At 39.7% G+C, this 19385-nt stretch overlaps 1 protein-coding gene across 3 annotated transcripts in view; it reads right to left on the bottom strand.

Moving 5' to 3' along the window:
• The window catches only part of SPIDR (scaffold protein involved in DNA repair), a 322336-nt gene that overhangs the window by 40823 nt on the left and 262128 nt on the right, over window positions 1-19385 (bottom strand). For all 3 annotated transcript variants that reach the window (XM_050941943.1, XM_050941945.1, XM_050941946.1), the window contains one exon: window positions 4547-4705. In XM_050941943.1, the coding sequence (XP_050797900.1) occupies window positions 4547-4705 (159 nt within the window). The remainder of the gene's footprint in view (window positions 1-4546; window positions 4706-19385) is intronic.

Genomic DNA, 19385 nt, shown 5'->3' with positions numbered 1-19385 from the left:
TAGAGTGGAGAATCCATAAGGATACTACTTGAAAAAGAACTAATAGTTTGCTTTTGGAATTGTCACTGTGAAGTCACTTAGTGCCTCCCTGACCAGGTAAAAAGCTTTATAAACTACTAAAGGAGAATTTATTGTATGTATTCACAGATTTCAAGGCCAAAAGTGACCATTTTGATCATCTAGTCTGACCTTCTGATAAACAGAGGTCACAGAGTTTCCCCAAAATATTTCTTTTTATACTAGAGCATATCTTTCTAAAAGAAAAATTCCCATTTTGATTTAAAAATGTTAATGATGGAGAATCCACCATATCCATGGGCAAATTGTTCCAAAGACTAATTACCTTCACTATTAAAAATTTACACCTTATTTCCAACACTAATCAGAACTAAACTACCAACACAGAGAAATCTATAAGCGTAGCTAGACAAGCACCATGTACATCGCAGCATACAAATTTAACTTCCAGTAAGGAAGCACTTCATAGGCAATTTGCAAGTTATTTTTCCCCCTCATGCGACCTTTTATTGAACACACTACTCAATCTTTACCCATAACTGTATCCACTTGGTTAGTAATCATACTGAAGCTACCTTGGAAAATGTGGAGTATACGATAGAGGGGAGGTGGAAATTGCTATCTACATCCCTGAGGAAACCTGAGGCAATCTCACTTCTCCTTTCCCAAGAGACAAAATGTATAAGATTAGCAAGTGGGGGGAGGGGTGGTTTGAGAAAAATAGAATATGCATATACTTTAGTATCTGTTAGGCTGATGCAAAATGTGCAGGTCAGGGAAGAGAGGTGCAGGGAGGGTTGGTGGACTAATCTGAATGAGAATAGTGGAGAGGAAAAAGATGGTCAGCAAACAGATACCGAACCACATGCTATTAATCCAGCTTCTACAGTAATGACTTGTATAAACTGAGCAAGTCACAACAGCTTCTCTGTGACTTCACACTATCAATCTGCCATACAGGGCAGACAGATACTGGACAATGATGTCAGGGGAGACATTTCTTCCTTTAGTGTCCTGACGGGAAAGAGTTCATTGCTGTGAGAGCCTTGCAGAATGTGTTCTTTGCAGACAATAGGCCCCAAATCCGAAACCAGTCCAATGGGAATCCTTCCATTAACTTCAAAGGGCTTTAGAATAGGGCCTAAATGAACTGCACAGCCCTAGATTGTCCTTTGAACCAAAGGCACACCTCAACCCCAACATCAGAGAAGTGGAGAGAGAGCCCCCAGTGACCTCCTTCAAAAAACAAACACTGGGAGACCCTGTAACCAACTTCTTCCCCCACAATGGCACTGCATGGGGATTACTGCAGCCCTATAGCAATAACCATCATAATCCCAATGGTCAAGCTCTGCATGGGCTGCTGTGGGTCAGGATATGACTCATTTGTGTGAGCTCTCAGACACTTTCTCTTCCAGAGCATTCGTGTCCCCTAACAGAAGGGAATATGGTTCCCTCTGCCCCACCCTAATGTGCCAGGCCCACCATCCCCAGAATTCGTTCAGACTAGTCAGTCTATGGTCAGAGTCTAAAATACTCTTTACTGCCTTCTGAACCTAGGCTACATATTGGTCCTTAAAAGTAAGCACATGCTTATTAGACTGTAATAAAAATCTTTTCTACCAAATACCCAACGCTAAGGGACCAGAGAGCATTCTGAGTATTTAGTGAGATTCCAGTCCTTGGGATTGTGGGACAACAGAGACATGTTGGAGCTTATCACCCATTTTGGCTTACTCCAGATTCACATGCCCCAAGGGTGAAGGGAGACAGAGAGAAAAAAAATATTTTTCCTCATACTTTATTCCTTTACACCCATTTTAGAATCCATTGATGGTTTTCCTGAAACCAGCACCTTAAGAGTCACCTTTTGGCATTTCCTGCAGCATTTGAAACAGTCATGGCTAGGTACACAGATGACAGAAACATGAATGTAAAGAAACAATTTTTAGAATAAAGCAGTGGTTCTCAAACTGTGGTCTGTGGACCTCTAGGGGTCCGTGAGTCATATCCAGTGTCACCAGTCCCGCTGATCAACTCCTCCCTGTCCCTCCCAGTGTCTCTTGCATGCTGTGGAACCGCTGTTCCGTGGTGTGCCAGAGGTGCTGAGAGGGAGGGAGAGTAGCGCGGAATGAGGCACAGAAAGAGGTGGGGAAGGGGTGGAGCAGGGGCAGGAAGAGATGGGGTGGACGTGGGGCCTTGGGAGAAGGGGTGGAGTGGGGGCGAGGCCTGGGGCTGAGCTGGGGTTGAGCACCCCCAGGGAAAATTAGAAGCTGGCTTGGGGGTCTGCAAAAAAAGTTTGAGAACCGCTGGAATAAAGCATAATTTAAACATTGGACAGAGAAACCATGTTGCAAATCATGTTAGCTATCCCTGGATTTCCATTAGCCTTCTGCATAGAATCACAGAATATCACAGTTGAAAGGGACCTCAGGAGGTCATCTAGTCCAATCTCCTGCTCAAAGCAAGGCCAATCCCCAACTAAATCATCCCAGCCAAGGCTTTGTCAAGCCTGACCTTAAAATCTTCTAAGGAAGGAGATTCCACCACCTCCCTACATAACCCATTCCTTTCCTATTAGAACCAATGCAGCTCCAGCAGCACTAGCCCAGACCAGTCACTAGTGTTTTAAGCACTGCATAGGAGGGCTGTTTGAATAACAATGTTTGGTTTGGGTGCAGATCTGGAAAAAAAATTATTGGTCAACCCAAAATGTTTAGGTCAACCTGAAATGAAATACTGTGCTCATTTTGAGGTTCTTAAACTTAAAACAATACCGAGCAAATTTCAAAACCAAGACACTTTTCTAAAACAAAATATCTTAACATTTCATTTCAGAGATGACTATACAAGCTGCTTCAACATTTTGGTTTTTTTTTTTTTTGTTTTTCCTGACAAATAATTTGCTGAAATTGATCCAAATTTGCAAACTGTTTTGGTTGACCAAAATCTGCATTTTTCAGTGAAAAACAGTTGTGAGAGAAAAATTTCCCCCAGCTCTACTGTATTGCCTGACCCTCCTCAGGGCAGTCAGAAGTGAGTAACTGTTGCTTTGAAATAGAATTTAAATTTTTAAAAGTCTGTCTCTTATTTACTAGGCAGTGCTGACTAACAGCCAGTTATAAGGCTACATTTGTATCCAACATTCCAAAGCCATAATCTCTTTGGAAAATATGTAACTTCTAAAAAAAAAAATCAAAATAATGAGCTATGAATAATGAGAAGCGTTTGTTCTTTAAGATACATAAATAATCCAAGTAGATGATCCAAAAATGAATACTGCACTAACAGGTACAGAGTAATAAAAGGGGATAAAAGGCGTTTCAAGTGCAGATGCAGAACACTATATTAAATAGTCTGGCCAGAAAACAACAATTCTATTTCATGACACATTTCAGTGTTTCAAAATATGTTTTTATTTTGATACAGAATGAAAATTAGACATTTTGAAAGCTCTTAAAATCTCTCATGAGCTGGATCTGAGAAAACTTCTCAACAAAACTGTTGCAGAAACGGATGTTTCCATGAAACATTTCAGTTTCAACTAAAAGTCATTTTTCAACAGAAAAAAGTTTCATCAAAAATATTTGTACCTGCACTAATGCTAAGGACTTGTTTACATGGGAAAGTTATATTGGTATAAGATAGAGTGAGAATTTAAACTGATATATTGGCATATGTCCCCTTGTGGACACTTTTACACCACTTCCCTTGAGAAGCTATTCCACAAAACAATAAATCTCATTAAAATAAGTTTTCTGTAACTGATTACAGACATTTACATTGAAAAATAAAACAAATTGCACACAATTAGCAAAACTAAGCCAGGTACCATAGATTAATTTTGTATTCCAGATTTCTTGCTACAGTCTTTTCTTAGGGCTTATCTACATGAGAAAGTTTTATCAGTTATATTGGTATAATTTTACCAGTATAGTTAAACCAATATAGTTATACTGGAATAACTCTCATTGTGGACATGCTTATTCTGGACTGAAAATAGGATTTTCCCCCCCGGTTTTGCTTAAACCCCTTTCAAAGCAACATAAGCAAAACTGAAAAGGCCTTTTTATACTAAAAGAAACTGCAGTGCTTGAGACATTTTAAACCAAACTGGACAAAATTGTAGAAAATGTACTGTACAGACCAGTCCTGTAATGGGAAGGAGATGGATGACATTACCTACAAGATCTGTCTTTTTGAGTCTTTGAATCTTGTTAGAGGTGAGGAAAACTATTTGTAACGTAATGTAAACAGTAATAAGCTTGCTTCTCCTCCTCCTCCACCCCTTTTCCTGGGAAATACTTAATATTATCTAAACTTGCTTATGCTGATTGAGTATTGCTGTTCAAATATTATATTTTTTCTTTGTTGCTTTGCTACCTGCATGGTGTTCTACAAATGGTGATTATATACCAGATCAAACAAAGTCTGCTTTGTGTTCCAAAGTATCTTGATCCTTAACTAAATAAAATTACATCACCTCTGCCACAGTACACATCATACTTTTTCAGGAAATTGTTCTCACCTTCCCCTTGTGGTTCTCTGCAAAATTCTTATTCCAGCTAACGTGCAGGATTTTCCTTCCCATCTCCTGCTATGCTGTTCAATGTCCTCTGAAGAACAGAGGGTCTGCAACTGCACTTCACTGAACATTCCATAGGCATCCTGAACAAGGAGGCATAATCTGCAAAACAATGTTTAATGTTTCTCTGTTAGCAAATTGCTCACAATTACGAAACAGATAAATTGCAGAAAACTTGATTGTGAGTTCCTCAGAGTAGGAATTAGCCTAAAATGCTTTTAAAGCACTGTGCATAAATACATTAAAACAACAATAGCACTAGATTTTTTCAAATATATTTGTAATAGACAAAGGATAAAAGCTATGGAGAACAAGTGAAAATGGAATTAAAGGATTTACATTGGAGATTAGGAAACAGTAGATAAGTAAAACTTTGTTCCTGTGTCTATAACGAAAGAGTACAGATCTGCCCAAAGCGGGGATGAATCTTCTAGAACTGATAGATGGTATACACAGATAACACAGCTGATTATATATTTGATCTACTTAAATAAAACACTGGATTTGATGAGATGAGCAAGAGTCAAGAAAAAGGAAACCGTGGGATACATTTTTTTAATTTAATTGAAATCAGAGTGATCCAGAGGATTAGAAATTGGCAAACACAACCCAATTATTTAAATAAATGAATAAAACACAAACAAACAAAACAGAGAACTATAAATCAGTGAGTTTAACATTTGTTGTATAGAAACAGTTGGAAACGATCTTCAGAGATGTGGTAAGAGTACCCCTAAACTAGCAGTGTGATTAAGGACAGCCCACATGGAATCAAGCTTGGGAAGTCATGTTTAACTAACCTGCTAGAGTTCTTTGAAAATATCACTGTCTGGTATATAAGAGAGAGTCAGTGGATAAAGTATATTTAGATTTTCAAAAAGGTATTTCATCACAAGGTTCCACATCAGAGATTAGCAGCTAAAATAGTATGAGTCATAGAAGAGTGGGTGAACAGGGCTGCTGGATACGAAACTGGTTTCACTGCTCGGCGGGTGGGGGGGCGGGAGGATTGAGCAAGGAGACTTTTCAAGATGGAAAGGAATTACAGAGCACCCTTGCAGACAGCGTAGATGCCTCCAACATCTAGAGACACTTGATTCCTTTTTGGAGGAAACAGAGAGGTGTGACAGAAGGTAGAATTAAGATAAATTTTAAAAGTGCAGGCACTGGTTCAAGAGATTTTAGAGGGGCTTCCTGTGAAATCTCCTTGTAGGTCAAGCATGTGAGCACCATTCTCGAAGATCCTCCACTGGTAGAGCACAAACCCATTTTAAAAAGATCCAATCACAGAGAAAGGACTGCAACCAGTGAATGGTAGAGAGAGTCAGGTATATCTTAGTTCAGCTCCTCATCCCTCTGGATCCATGGAATCAGCTTTCTCTTCATCTCTCACTCATGCTATACATGGAGCCTCCACGCTACCCAGAAGCATATTGGGCTGCATACCAAGGACTTGGTCCAGCCTATCAAAAAACAGATAAGTTTTTTGTTTCACCCTGGACCTATTTTTATCGACGGGTCACTCTTTTCACAGAACTTGCTTGCCACTCCAAGTGAGGTCCATCTCAGCTATTACTCAGACACTTGGTGATGCCAATGTTCTTTTAAGAAGCACTGGAAATTCTCATTTCTTGAGATCTACTTCAGTGCCTGCAAGTCAGCATCAGGCCAAATGGCAGCATGCTCATATTAAGGCCAGTGGCTTAAGACAGTCTAGTGGCTGAAGCAAAATGAACTCAGTTGCTGCTGAAGAAATTGATCATTACAATATAGTGCACAAATGAGTCCCACATTGTGTGCAGTGTTATTTTTACAGACAAGTGGCTTCTAGCAAACTTGACCCATGTATAGTCAAGTGCATAAAGTATACCAGACAGGCTGCATGAGCAATGATGGATGTGGAATGGTGGTGGGAGAATTGTACTATTGGAGCTATAACACCAACAATCCAATCCACAATAGTACTGCATCTACCAGTACAGTAGAGATGCACAAATAGTATCTTTGCTCACCATGAGTCTAATCCAAATGCCTATGTGATTGATTTTGCATTATTGGGAGAATGTGTGCAAGTGGGCATGTGGGTTATTACAAATATGCTGGGGCTACTAAATAGTGTTTGGGATTACCCTAGTATACAGAAGTCTAAACTGAGATTAGCACATCAATTTATGTGCAAAACTGAATTCCAGATTGGAACTCAAGACAAGGAACATCACAGACTAACACCACTGAGGACATCACAAAAAATATTCACCTCCTTAAAACCTTTTTGCAAGTACAAGTGATATAATGAAAAAACCTGAGACTGTATTGATCATAGACCCAGCATCTCACTGTGCAAGGACAGAAAATCAGTCTAATGCTACAATTATCTAATTAACGACAATAAATTTTCCTCTTCACTCCTACAACAAAAACGACCTAGCAGCACAACAGGACCCAGAAACGTATTCATAGAACTCTTGAAGTCATTTCAGATGCAGCTGGCTCAGTTCTTACAGATCCATTCATACACTATTACCAGCACCACCATGAATGGATGCAGCCTAGTGGCTCCTTGAGGATGTTGATTCATGGCAGCTATGCTTTACAGAGGATTCTACTTACTTTAGTTTTCTGAAATAAATTCTGAATTTGCATCATTTTCTCATATTATAATGTTGGCCCACATTTCATCAGATGCATTCAAAACTTAGTTCTCAATCAAACAATATATACAAAATTAAGCAACAATTTATACCAGTTTATCTTTGGAATCACTATGCGGAACAAATCTGAAATCTAAATTACAAGAGACCAAATATATAATCCAAAATCTAATTGTTCAAGACTATATTACACATTTATGAAAATTCAGCAATGTATTTACCACAAATCCATCTCTCCATAAAGTACAATATGCATTAACAGCTTGACTAATATTGTACATTTTCAAAATAAATGTTTAACACTTGTTTGTTGCTATACATATTCCTGAACTAATATAAAAGAAAAAACATTACTATTAATCAATGGTGTCTGTACGTGTGTTGTGGGGATGGGGGCCTATATCCTCTTTTTCAAAATACAGTGCACTCAATTTATAAGACTCACTAACAGAAGAATCAATTGCACATAGTGATCAAATCCACTGGGACAAAATCATTCTTATACTAACTAAAATACTCCAATTGCAAGAATCAACCACTTATAAAAATCAAATCATTTGGGACAGATGTGATTCTTATAAAAGGAATGCACTAGAATAGTCCATAAGGTTTAGGATTTGTGGCCCTACAGAAGTACTGAATTTAAAGGAGAGATGTGGAAAAAAAAGACTCCTGTTGAGACTGAATAGAGAGTTAGTTCTATCCCAGAGAGTGACATGGGAGACAGCATGAAGATGAGTGTGAGAGAAGACAACTAAGGAAGAAGTGAGGTCTGACTCACTGATAAGAGGAAAGGGGGCAAGGGCAGGGAATGATAAGAAATGAAGCAGAGCTTAGTCAGTTACTTATTTTTAAATGTAAGGACACAATGAGTCTTACTTTAAACCTTGGGAAGATTTTGTTAATTTTCTAAAAGCCCTGGGGGATGGGGGAGGGAGTAGGAGAGGTTTATTACTTTGCATTATTTTTATGACTGAAGTAATATTAAGGACTAAATATTTCCCACTGGAAATGCGAAGATGATTACAGGACTGAACTGTTGTGCCCCTCCTAATTAGACATCCTTCACAGTGAAGGAGTAAAACTCCATTTTCTTCTTTTTAATTATACGTGAAACATACCATACATCTATGGTGCTGCCTCGTATCTTGCACTTAAGTCTTCTGGAAGGATGGGCATGAGTAGAACCCACTTGTGCTTAATCATTCCACAGTTGACAACTACCTCCACCATTTCTGCCAGTGAGATGAACAGTGTATTGAACAATATGCCTAGCGTAGGAGGAGATGAGGGGAGAGGACTGAGGGTGGAGAGCAAGGCGGCACTGAATGAAGATGCTGCAGTTGCCCATCTCCACATCTTGTAGAAATATGCAGCAGATTTGTCATAAATAGAACTTAACTAAGGGTATGACTACACTACCCGCTGGATCGGCAGGTAGTGATTGAGCTATTGGGGATCTATCGGGGATAGATTTATCAGGTCTAGTGTAGACACGATAAAATCAATCCCTGATCGCTCTGCCGTCAACTCCGGAACTCCACCGCGCACGAGAGGCGGAAGTGGAGTCGACGGGGGAGCAGCAGTGGTCGACGCGCCGCCATCCTCACGGCCAGGTAAATCAACCTAAGATACATCAACTTCAGCTACGCTATTAATACTTATATTAATATTTAGGAAGACACATGAGAGAAATAGTATTATTGTCTATGTATCTCTTTGAAGGTTGTGGTAACCTGTATCTGAACTGTTTAATGGATAAATTATCCTGTGCTAATTGCCATGATGTGTAGGAGAAGGAAAGTTAAGCCTATTTTTCCTCAGGCCAAAAAGCTGCAGGAAATGTATAAAAATCCTGGGACATGATACTTCTTTATCTCAGATCTGCTTTGGGGGAAACCCAAACCCAAACCCATCTCAGATCAAGAGGGGGAAACCTTAAGCCATAAGGATTGAGATCCTCAGTCACTGACTGGAGTCACCCTGAATATGGACATTGGACTATAACCTATGGACTATTTCTAAAAGGACTTTTGGCAACTACAAGCTCACCTCTGCTATGTATCTGGACCTCAAGAAATTGAACTCAAGCCTGTATGTATATTGATCTTTCAGCCAACTCTCTCTCTTCTTTTTTAATAAATTTTAGTTTAGTTAACAAGAATTGACTACAAGCATGTATTTTGGGTAAGATATAAGTTATCATTTGACCTGAGTGTGGGGCTTGGTCCTTTGGAATCAGGAGGATTTGGAATAATCTTTTATATGATGAAATATGATTTTCAGAATTTATCATCATATGTTTGACATGTGTGTCTGGATGGAGGCCTGAGACTGGGTACTTTAAGGGAATTGTGTTGTTTGGACTTCTGAGTAACCAGCGAGGTACTACAGAAGCTGTCCTGTGCTGGCTTAGTAAATCTAAGTACCGGAATATCCACCAGCTTTTGGGGTTTGTCTGCCTCATTCCGCTTGCAGTTCACCCTAATTGAGTGACCTCAGCTGGCTCCTATGGGCAGCATCTTTACAATTTCTTATCTATTTTTGAGTGCTCCTAGCAGAGACAAAGCACACCTAAAAACATTCCCCTCTCTCTCAGTCACCACAGGCACAACACTCTGCCTACACAATTCCAATTCAGCAACTTGTCTAGTCAAGTCTCAAGGTGGAGCTCCTTAACTCCTGTAAACATAGTTTAGATTCACACTGTAACCTTCAGGACACAACCCAAGCTGGATTTAACTTAACTGAACCTCCCACATGCACACAAGAAGCCACCCACCATCGTGCAAATGAAGCAGTCCTTCTACTAATTGTATCTGTCATTGTTGGAAAAATCAGAGCCAGACACATAGATAGGGTTGGCACCCATCCGGGTTTTACTCAGACAGTCTGGTTTTTGGCTTCTGTGTCAGGGTACCATTTAGGATTGCCAGGTGCCCAGTTTTCAACCGGAAAGTCTGGTCGAAAAGGGCACCTGGCAGTGTTCAGACTGAATGCCAAAAGTCCAGTTACTGCAGGGCAGGGGGAGGCGCTGGGTCATTAATCTGCACCAGCCCCTGTTCAGCCAGGGCCACCTTCTTGTAAGGCTGCAACAGCTCCCCTCCGAGTACCAGAGCAGAGGAAGCACAGCTGAGGAAGGAGGTGGAGATGATCCAGTGAGCAACAGGGGTTCAAAAGGGGGGGGGGGGGAAGGAGCAAGTGATGGGGGTCAGGGCATTGGGGGGAAGAGGCAGAGCAGGGGCAGGGCCTTGGGGAAAGAGGCGGGGCAGTGGTCCAGTTACCAGCAATTAGAAAGGTGCAACCCTACAGATCTGAACACACTGTGGGACTATGATCCACTTGTTTATCCTGTAACAACACAGGGATTTTCCTGTAAAAACAAAATACCATATTCAATGGACCACAAATTGCTTAATGCCTCCATTTAAATAGTATATCTCTACTGTATTATTGCCACCGCAGACTCAGACTGTTCTGTTCTCCTTTAAAATGCACATCATTTGTTGCCACCACAGGCAGGGATGTTTTATAGACCAGCAATAACTACAATTTGAAGGATACTGATAAAAAAGAAGATACTATTAATACTTAGCTACCAAACTGCCTTTTTCATCCACAGGTCTCAAAGAACTCTATAGTGGAGAGTAAATAGCAGTGTGCTCATTTTATAGATGGAGAAATTGATGCCTAGAGTTTAAATTATCTGTCCACAAATCAGCACGGTAGCAGCTCAGCTGAGAATAAAATCCAGGACCCCAGCCAGTACACCAAATATGGCCAGGGAAATAACATCCTAAATAACAAATATGCAGCAGAGACCTCCAAAAGTTTTACTAAAACATTTTTAGCAATTACTTTCTCACCATGCATACATACAGCAGAAAGTTTAAACAAAGTAAATACATTTTGCAGTGTCCTTATTCCAAAAATCACAGGTTCTGTACATTTATTGCATTTACCTAGTTACTTATGTTTTAATGGCCAGTATTCAAAAAAATGGCCTTTTTTCCCACTTCAAAGAATCATCAAGTGCAGCTCAAACCTGGAAAATTAAATATATCTTCTACAAAGACTTTTATGACCTTGTCCTGGCTGACTCCTTTCTCCATTTTTCTACCCAGGTTACTCCTCCACTGCCTTCTTTGCTGCTTTTGTGCCTTGAGGAAAAGGAGCTGATAAAAACTGCTTCTGTAGGAAGGAATAGGCCTGCAGGAGCCATGTGGTGGCCTGGCTATGTTGTTAATGCCAAACATGCACATGACTGGAGCTGCACAATAATTTAAATTTTCCCAGTCAACATGGAACACTCCAAATATCTGGTGAGAGCTGAACATAGGCAACAGGCCATGGACAGCATGTGGCACAGAAATGGACTATTTATATTTGTAGGGACACAAGCAATGGTTCCAGAACTTGAACTGGATGATCATTTTCAACAGAATACATTTTTCCTATGCAGTTTTTTTTAATAAAGCACCAATGCACTGTTTTAAATTAACTGAACCACACTCTCTGTAATTCACTTTCCTGTAATTCTTAAACTCCTGACGTTTGTCTCTCTTTTATATGTTCACAGATAAGAACTTTTCTAGTTTTTTGAACCCCATTATAGTTTTGGCTTTCACAACATCCCCCAGCAATGAGTTCCACACGTTGACTATGCATTGTGTGAAGAAGTTTTTCCTTTTGTTTGTTTTAAATCTGCTGTGTATTAATTTAATTGGGTGTCTTCAGGTTCTTGTGTAATGTGAAGGGGAAATAACACTTGCTTATTCACTTTCTCCACACCAGTCACGATTTCATTTCCCCTCTTAGTTGTCTCTTTTCCACGCTGAAAAGTCTTTATAAACTCTCCTTAATCATTTCTGTTGCTCTTCTCTGTATCTTTTCCAATTCTAATATATCTTTCTTGAGATGGGGTAACCAAAACTGCATGCAGTATTCAAGGTGTGAGTACACCACGGATTTATATAGAGGCATTATATTTTCTGTCTTCTTATCTATCCATTTTAAAATGGTTCCTAACATTCTATTAGTTTTTTTGACTGACGCTGCACACTGAGCAGATGTTTTCAGAGAAATATCCACAATGAGGACTTCAATAACTCAGACATAGGTTAGGGGTTTGTTACAGGAGTGGATGGGTGAGATTCTGTGGCCTGCATTGTGCAGGAGGTCAGACTAGGTGATCATAATGGTCTCTTTGACCTTAAAGTCTATGAGACTCCAAGATCGCTTTCTTAAGTTGTACCAGCTAATTTAGACCCCATTATTTTGTATGTATAGTTGGGATTATGTTTTCCAATGTGCATTACTTTGCATTTATCAACACTGAATTTCATCTGCCAGTTTATTGCCCAGTCACCCAGTAACTGAGTTTTGTCAGATCCCTTTTTATTTAAAAAACAAACATACATTCATTTACAAATGATAAAAAAACGTTCCTGTTATCTACCCAAGTTCAATAACAAGCTTAAGTTACAGTTCCAAACCCTTTCAGAGATGCATTTGGGAAATATTTTCTACATTTTTCTGGTTGTTTTGGCTGTCTTGGACTCCTGAATATTGAAATAATTCTATTAATAGTTGTAGCCAAAAAAATTACATCAAATAGAAACAAACGTTCCAGCAAGCTGTTGGGGCTAGCAGGGGTAAAGAAAACAGTTATTTGTTCAAATGTTTATCTCAGAACTTGGATGAAGTTTCAGGAGAAATAGTCCAGTGGGACCAAAGAGAGAGAATTATTTTAAAGCTTTCTGTAATTTGCCTGGATCCATGCTGAATATGTCACCAGGGTAAAGTCTTAATTATACAATGAGAAAAAACTACATCCATAAGCATCTTCAGTCATTTCCATTTGTTTTTGGAGTGCAGGCATCAGCACTGCTATAAAATAACTAAGAACAAGAAGAGCATTCTGGGTATATATAAGTAAATAAACATGAGACCATTTCACCTTGTTTCAGAATTGCTGCCACCAGTACTGTTGCGGCAGTAAACTATAGGTAGAATGCAGTTAAAAAAAAAAAAAGTAGTAAATGCAGACTCCCATCATATACTGTAATGTTAAATTATGGAGAGCTTCCATATGGAGTCTCGTAACAATTACCTGATTTGTTAGTATGGATCAGCTTAGAACAGGGTAACATTTTTCTACAGAAAATAATTTACTAAACAACAGGAAAACTTTATGGTGAAGAAAGCCACAGATTCAGATGAACACCACCCATCTAGGGTGATATGAAATCTCCAAAAGAAGATCACATTCTAAATTTAACATACAATCACCATCATCATGGCACTTAAATAGCACTTTTATCCATGAATCTGAGTAGGCTCATACCAACATAAGACTGATACGAAGGGCTTTTTTGTTTTTTTGTTTTTAATGTTTGAACGTTCAACTACATTTTTCAGTGGGGAGCTAACAGAGGATTCTGTTCTGCACACTGATGGGTGCCCTCAATTCCAAAGAGATCAGAGTTGAACTGCTGGCTCTGGCACAGGTTGTTTGTTTAACACTCAGCAAGTCACATTCCCTCTGTGACTCAGTTTCTTGTCTACAACATAAGAATAGAAACGTTTCCCTCGCAAGAGTGTTGTGAGAATAAATGCTCAGGAAGAGCACAGATACTGTGGGGATGGAGGCAATGTAAGTACCTAGAAAGACATACCCTGCTGCAAGCCCTTCATGTACTAAACTTGCATTTAAATTAAGGGCAGTTTTGTAAGTGAAAGGCTTTCAAGCCCATTCTTTTTGAAATACAGCAGCATCATTGAGAGAACACTTAAGTACCTTTAATAATACATATGGCAAGCACTTTTCAAATATTGTAGCCACTGAAACAAAATAAGAATGCTGTAGCAATACTAGTGGCCTCACTGACTCTTTCAACGGTGTATCATTTGTGGATATAGTGGATTCATTTTTAAGACACAGACTATGAATGGGCTGTAAGAAGAATATATAAAATACAATACAAAATGACCTTTAATAACAAAGAAAGGGAACAGCACACATTCTGAAGAGTGATAGGGCATTCAAAATGTACTCTTGGTAACATAAAGCAAAAGAGATAAATAAAACATTTATTGCTTCAGTGAACACGTAATGTGAGTGAAATATAACACTGCAAAGTTTTTTATGGAGCCTCATTCAGGAAGAAATTCTTTCTACAGTTTTAATGTAACGTCACCCTACTGAAACAATACTAAAATCTGTATCTATTATTCATCAAAATAAGCAGCAGAAAAAAACCAGCGAAGAAGAAAATCACAAGTGAGGGCTTTCTCGGGACCCTTTATAGGCAAAAATACAACTCAATTCTTCCTTGAGGTTTCTGATGTTTCTTTTCACCCCTGGTTGTTTTTCTCTTTGCTCTCATTCATTGGCTCAATTTCATAGGTGTGCGTATGTGAGGGAGAGTGTGTGTGTATAGACTGTTTACAAGACTTATGGTAGCAATTCTCAGCAGTCCATTGAGAATTCCAGGAAATGGCCCCTGCTATTTTATTCTAGGTCAATGTCAGCTCATGACAGGCAGTAAAGATCATACAGGACAGCTCACTCAATCGCAAAATCCTGTAGTGAGGCCTCAATGGGAGAGAGAAAGCCAGCGAGCTGTGAGTGGGCGGAGTGCCTTCCCAGCACTCTACCAACCACAGCACAAGGAATTATGATAAACAGCACTCTGGAAACCAGATACAACAGTACATTGTGTTCTTCTTCTGAAAAACAACCAGACTTCTCCTCACAAAGTAAACAGTTAATCCTGTTTATCTTTCTTTTTTCTTGATGAGCTGTTAACAGAACAATCTTTTCTGCATAGCAAAGTAAAGATTTTTCCCCTAAAATTCGCACAGATTTTTTTCCTCCAAAGGGGGGAAAAAAACCACACATAATCAAGTATGTAAACTTTCTAGTATCGGCAGGCAGTGAGGAACACCAACCTCTCTTGGCTTAAACTGACTTAACACAATGATGCCAAAAATTGAATAAGACCTTTCCCTCTCTTGCATATTTTATTTTTGGAGTCTCAAACACAGTGTGTTATTTTTCTCATTTAACTACTACTTTTCTGTCATGAACAAGCAAAATTGGTAAAAACTGTTACATGCGGTATCCTTGCGGGATAGGTAAATGCTATATGGTATATATGAGATTCCTTTCTTCCCAAACTTTGATTTAGTCAGGTTTCAGTGGTAGCCGTGTTAGTCAGTTCTTTACAAGAAAGGGGGTGGAAGGGAGAGTGTATTGTATGTAGTTTTCTCACCATGAATTGATAAGTTGCTTGCTTTTCCTCTTTTTCACAATACGTGCTAACTGTGTAAATTCATCCTGTCCCTGATTTTGCATCCTAAGGATGACTAAATAGAAAAACAGCTGGAATTGATTATCTTGTTTTTATGAAGCCACCATGTTATACCTATTAACTACTTATTACTAGTGAGTACTCTTCTGCAGGGTAACTGCTTTTCAGTAGGAAATCCCAACCTCTGACACTAAGAAATTAAAACTGTACAGAAAAATTCAAGATTTAAAAAGTTTTTAAAATCCTAAATCACTAACAGAGTATTTGTTTGGTTTCTTATAATCATAAATATATATGATTTGAAAAAAAATATTTAGTTTGACTAGTCTTTAGTTTAGGATTTTGGGTTTCCTACACAGTAGAATGGATGACATCATCAATGGTTCATGGGGTAAAAAACAGAGCTCTCAATTTGGGTCTTGGAAAATAAGTACCTGTGAGGCAGATTTTCATATCTTTTATGTTTAAATGTATTAATAAGTTTTAAGCTTACACAATCATTTTGTTACTGATTTGAGCTCTTAAATACTTTTGTATTTAATTTATCTTTTAAACCTCTTGAGAGAAGTATGGAGAACAATGCCTCCCAAAGCTCCTGTGGAACACAAACTCTGCCCCACCCCATTCAGAAACCTGAGGAGTATGTATCTGCAGGGAAAGTCATGGTTCTACCACTCCTTTACTTTCCAGAGAGGCTCTAAAGAAGAGGTCCCCAAACTGTGGGTTGCACCCTCTGAGGGGGGATATGGGGAACACTGAGGGCACACAGCGGGACCCAGGCCAGTCCCCTATGGGGGCCATGGAGGGAGCACCACCCAGCCCTGGTCTGCTCCCAGCTCTGCTCTGGCTAGGGTTGCCAACTTTCTAATTACACAAAATCAAACAGCCTTGCCCCACCCCTATACCGGAGGAACCCTCTTCCAGCAATCAGGGAAGAGCCATCAATGCCTGAGTTTGTTTGCTGGTCGTGGCTACCAGTGACGGTTTGGAAGAGTTGGGTGCCAGTGGTGCGCTGTGCACAGAGGCCGAGGTATTTGTTGCCACTGTTTTCCCCAGGAATTGAAATTAGGGGGGGGTGTTCAAATTTACTGGGGGCAGAGGTCAGGGCCGATGAGGGGTGAGACTGTGAGGATGAAGGTGGGCTGTATGGCACAATAGTAAAAACTGAAAAATGACCATTTTATTAGATTTAACTCATGTTTTAAAATCATCACACAAATTAAAGTTGGCTACTCAAGCTTTCTATGAAGCACTACGTTTACATCCTTCTTGGTTTCTTGTTATAATTTTGTACAACTCTGTTAATGAACTTCTTGAATGCAATGTGTTCATCTTTGGTGGCTTCTCGTGTGTCCGGTACTTCCATTCCTTCAACTGATAGGCTCATTAGTTCATTCACATGATTATGCAGAAGGCAATTTCTTTCAGAACACAAAATTCTATTCAATGATGAAAAAGAACACTCAACTGTAGCTGTTGTGACTGGGAGTAGCAAGAAATTAATTCCTACTTTTTTCATCCGAGGAAACACAGCATAAAGATTGGGTTGAGCCACTAGTGATGATAAAAAAGAAGTTAAAGTCAAATCTTCATTTGTTGTATGATATTCCAGTCTGCTTCAAATTCTCTATTCTGTCCTGAGCACATGGCAGCCCCATTGCTGGTAGTGCCTCACTCCACTCAACTGTTAGTGTTTTATAGGACAGGGATCTGTAAAAGCTATGTAGAGTTTGAGTAGAATCTAGAAGTTGCTGCTGCAGATTTTTAATAATCAAGTCTGGTACTTTTTCAGTTGTCTTAAACACTTCAATATATTCAATATAAATGCCTTCATTAGTCAACTTCTGCACTAAAGTCTTTGCTTCTTCCAGTACTTTTTCAATGGAAAGCTCTCTGATTGTAGCTTCTGTTGCTGTACAAAGATCTACTACCGTTGAAGCTCATGCCTGAATGGCATTGTTTAATGACCCAAATGGTTTAAACAGTAGACTTACAAGTAGAGTGACTATATTTAGGTGTTTGTCCCGTGTCCCGACTGATCTTTGGTTGGGACGCAAATTGTCCCGATATTTTGCTCTGCCGGCAGCACTCGGCTTTTTTTTTCCCCTCTGCCAGCAGCATTAGGCTTTTTTTTTTTTTCCTCCCTCCACCGGCGGACCCCCCCATGTGTCCCGATATCTTCTTCCTCTCATCTGGTCACCCTACTTACACAAGAGAGAATGGCATTAGTCTTCTCTGAATGCAGTAGCAAAAGTAACCACCAGCCTCACTACTTAGATCCATCCCATCTTGGTAGATACTTTCCTAAGTCAGTAATAATGGCTGGAATAATTTTAACACAACAGCTAAGGATTGCTCATGAGAAAGCCAGAGGGTTTTCCCAGGTTGGACTAATCTGAACTTCAGTCGCAGTGTATCTTCTATATTTTCCAAGATATTCAGTCTTTTTGGACTCTTGCTGAAAAAAGAATATAATGAAGACTTTAAATTGATAGCTTTTTAAATGTCTTTTGAAGAGTCTGCAACTTGTACTAGCGCTAGTTGGAGTAGATAGCCTCTGTAGTGTGTATAGGAGAGATTAGGGTTACACTTTTCTCTGAGCCAAGCTTGTACTCCACCATGTCTTCCAGAGAAGTTTGCAGCTCCATCAAATGCACAAGCAGTCATCTGTTTGGGATCCAACTGACAAGCATTTAACTCTTCTAAGATGTGGGTTGTCACAGCTGAAGTCAATGTGTCTTCTTTAACTTGAACATCTAGAAATACATCTACTGGCCTACCACTGACACCAAGATACTGTACACAATGACTTAACACTTGATGCTCATTTGCATCAGTGCATTCATTAGCCATGTATGCACATTTTTTGAATGTGGTGAGAGAGAGTTCTTCACTTTTTCAACTGTTGAGCCTTTCACTGTTGCACCGCATGCTTCTAGCCAGTTAGTTGAGTTTCTTGCAGAAAGACACTGAGCATTTGCTGGTCTTGTTCGGAACCAGTGTTCAACTTCAAGATGAACAAGTGACAATGCACTTAACACTGACCTCCAGTTTGTAGTGTGTGGTATCTTTTGCTTAAATAGAAAGTATGATGCCACAGCCATGTTTGTTCTGCATGAACTGTGATGTGTCTCTAGCATTCTTAACAGCCTCACTAACACTCACTGGTGTTGTCCTTCGTCAGTGGAGACTCAGTTCAGAGGTGCTTTCACATGAGTTCACCTCACAGGTGGGGGCCAAGAAGGCACCTTGCTTGTTCCTCCAGCTGTTCACTGTTTGCTCTGGCCATTGCTGTTCATTGTGCCACCATTCACTCCATTGCTCTGTTGCCAATGGCCCTGCACAGTCACCTGCCACTGTGACCTCAGTGAGTTGGTCTCTTGAGGTTGCACTCAGCTCTCAGTGATTTCAACTGAATGCTCAGTGGGGGTACCTTGTTGCTAATGCAGACTGAGCCATCACTTCCACAGAAACACTGTCCCACAGCAGATCTAAGCACTTAGACCTGATTATCAGTGATTTCAGCTGTAGTGGTCACTTAACAAAACAAAAGATGATCTATTGAGCCTAAACAGCTCTGTCTTTAAACAGTGGAGAGGGGCAGGTCAAACAGTACTTGTGACTCAGGCAGACCTTCAAGCAAAACACCTGTCCTCACCCTCTCTCTTGATGCCCTCAACCAGCACAGGCTAAGTACAGTTCTACTGCCCTTTATCACAATACAATAAGAACAATAATATTTCATTACACACACCCCGCATTCAAGTGATTTGTTACCCAGCCTCAGCCAAAATCTACCACTTGGGCAACACAGCT

Source organism: Gopherus flavomarginatus, chromosome 2 (assembly GCF_025201925.1).
Source record: "Gopherus flavomarginatus isolate rGopFla2 chromosome 2, rGopFla2.mat.asm, whole genome shotgun sequence".
NCBI lineage: Eukaryota > Metazoa > Chordata > Testudines > Testudinidae > Gopherus > Gopherus flavomarginatus.
Note: the sequence above shows the minus strand (reverse complement) of the source record. Positions and strands in the feature narration are given on the sequence as shown.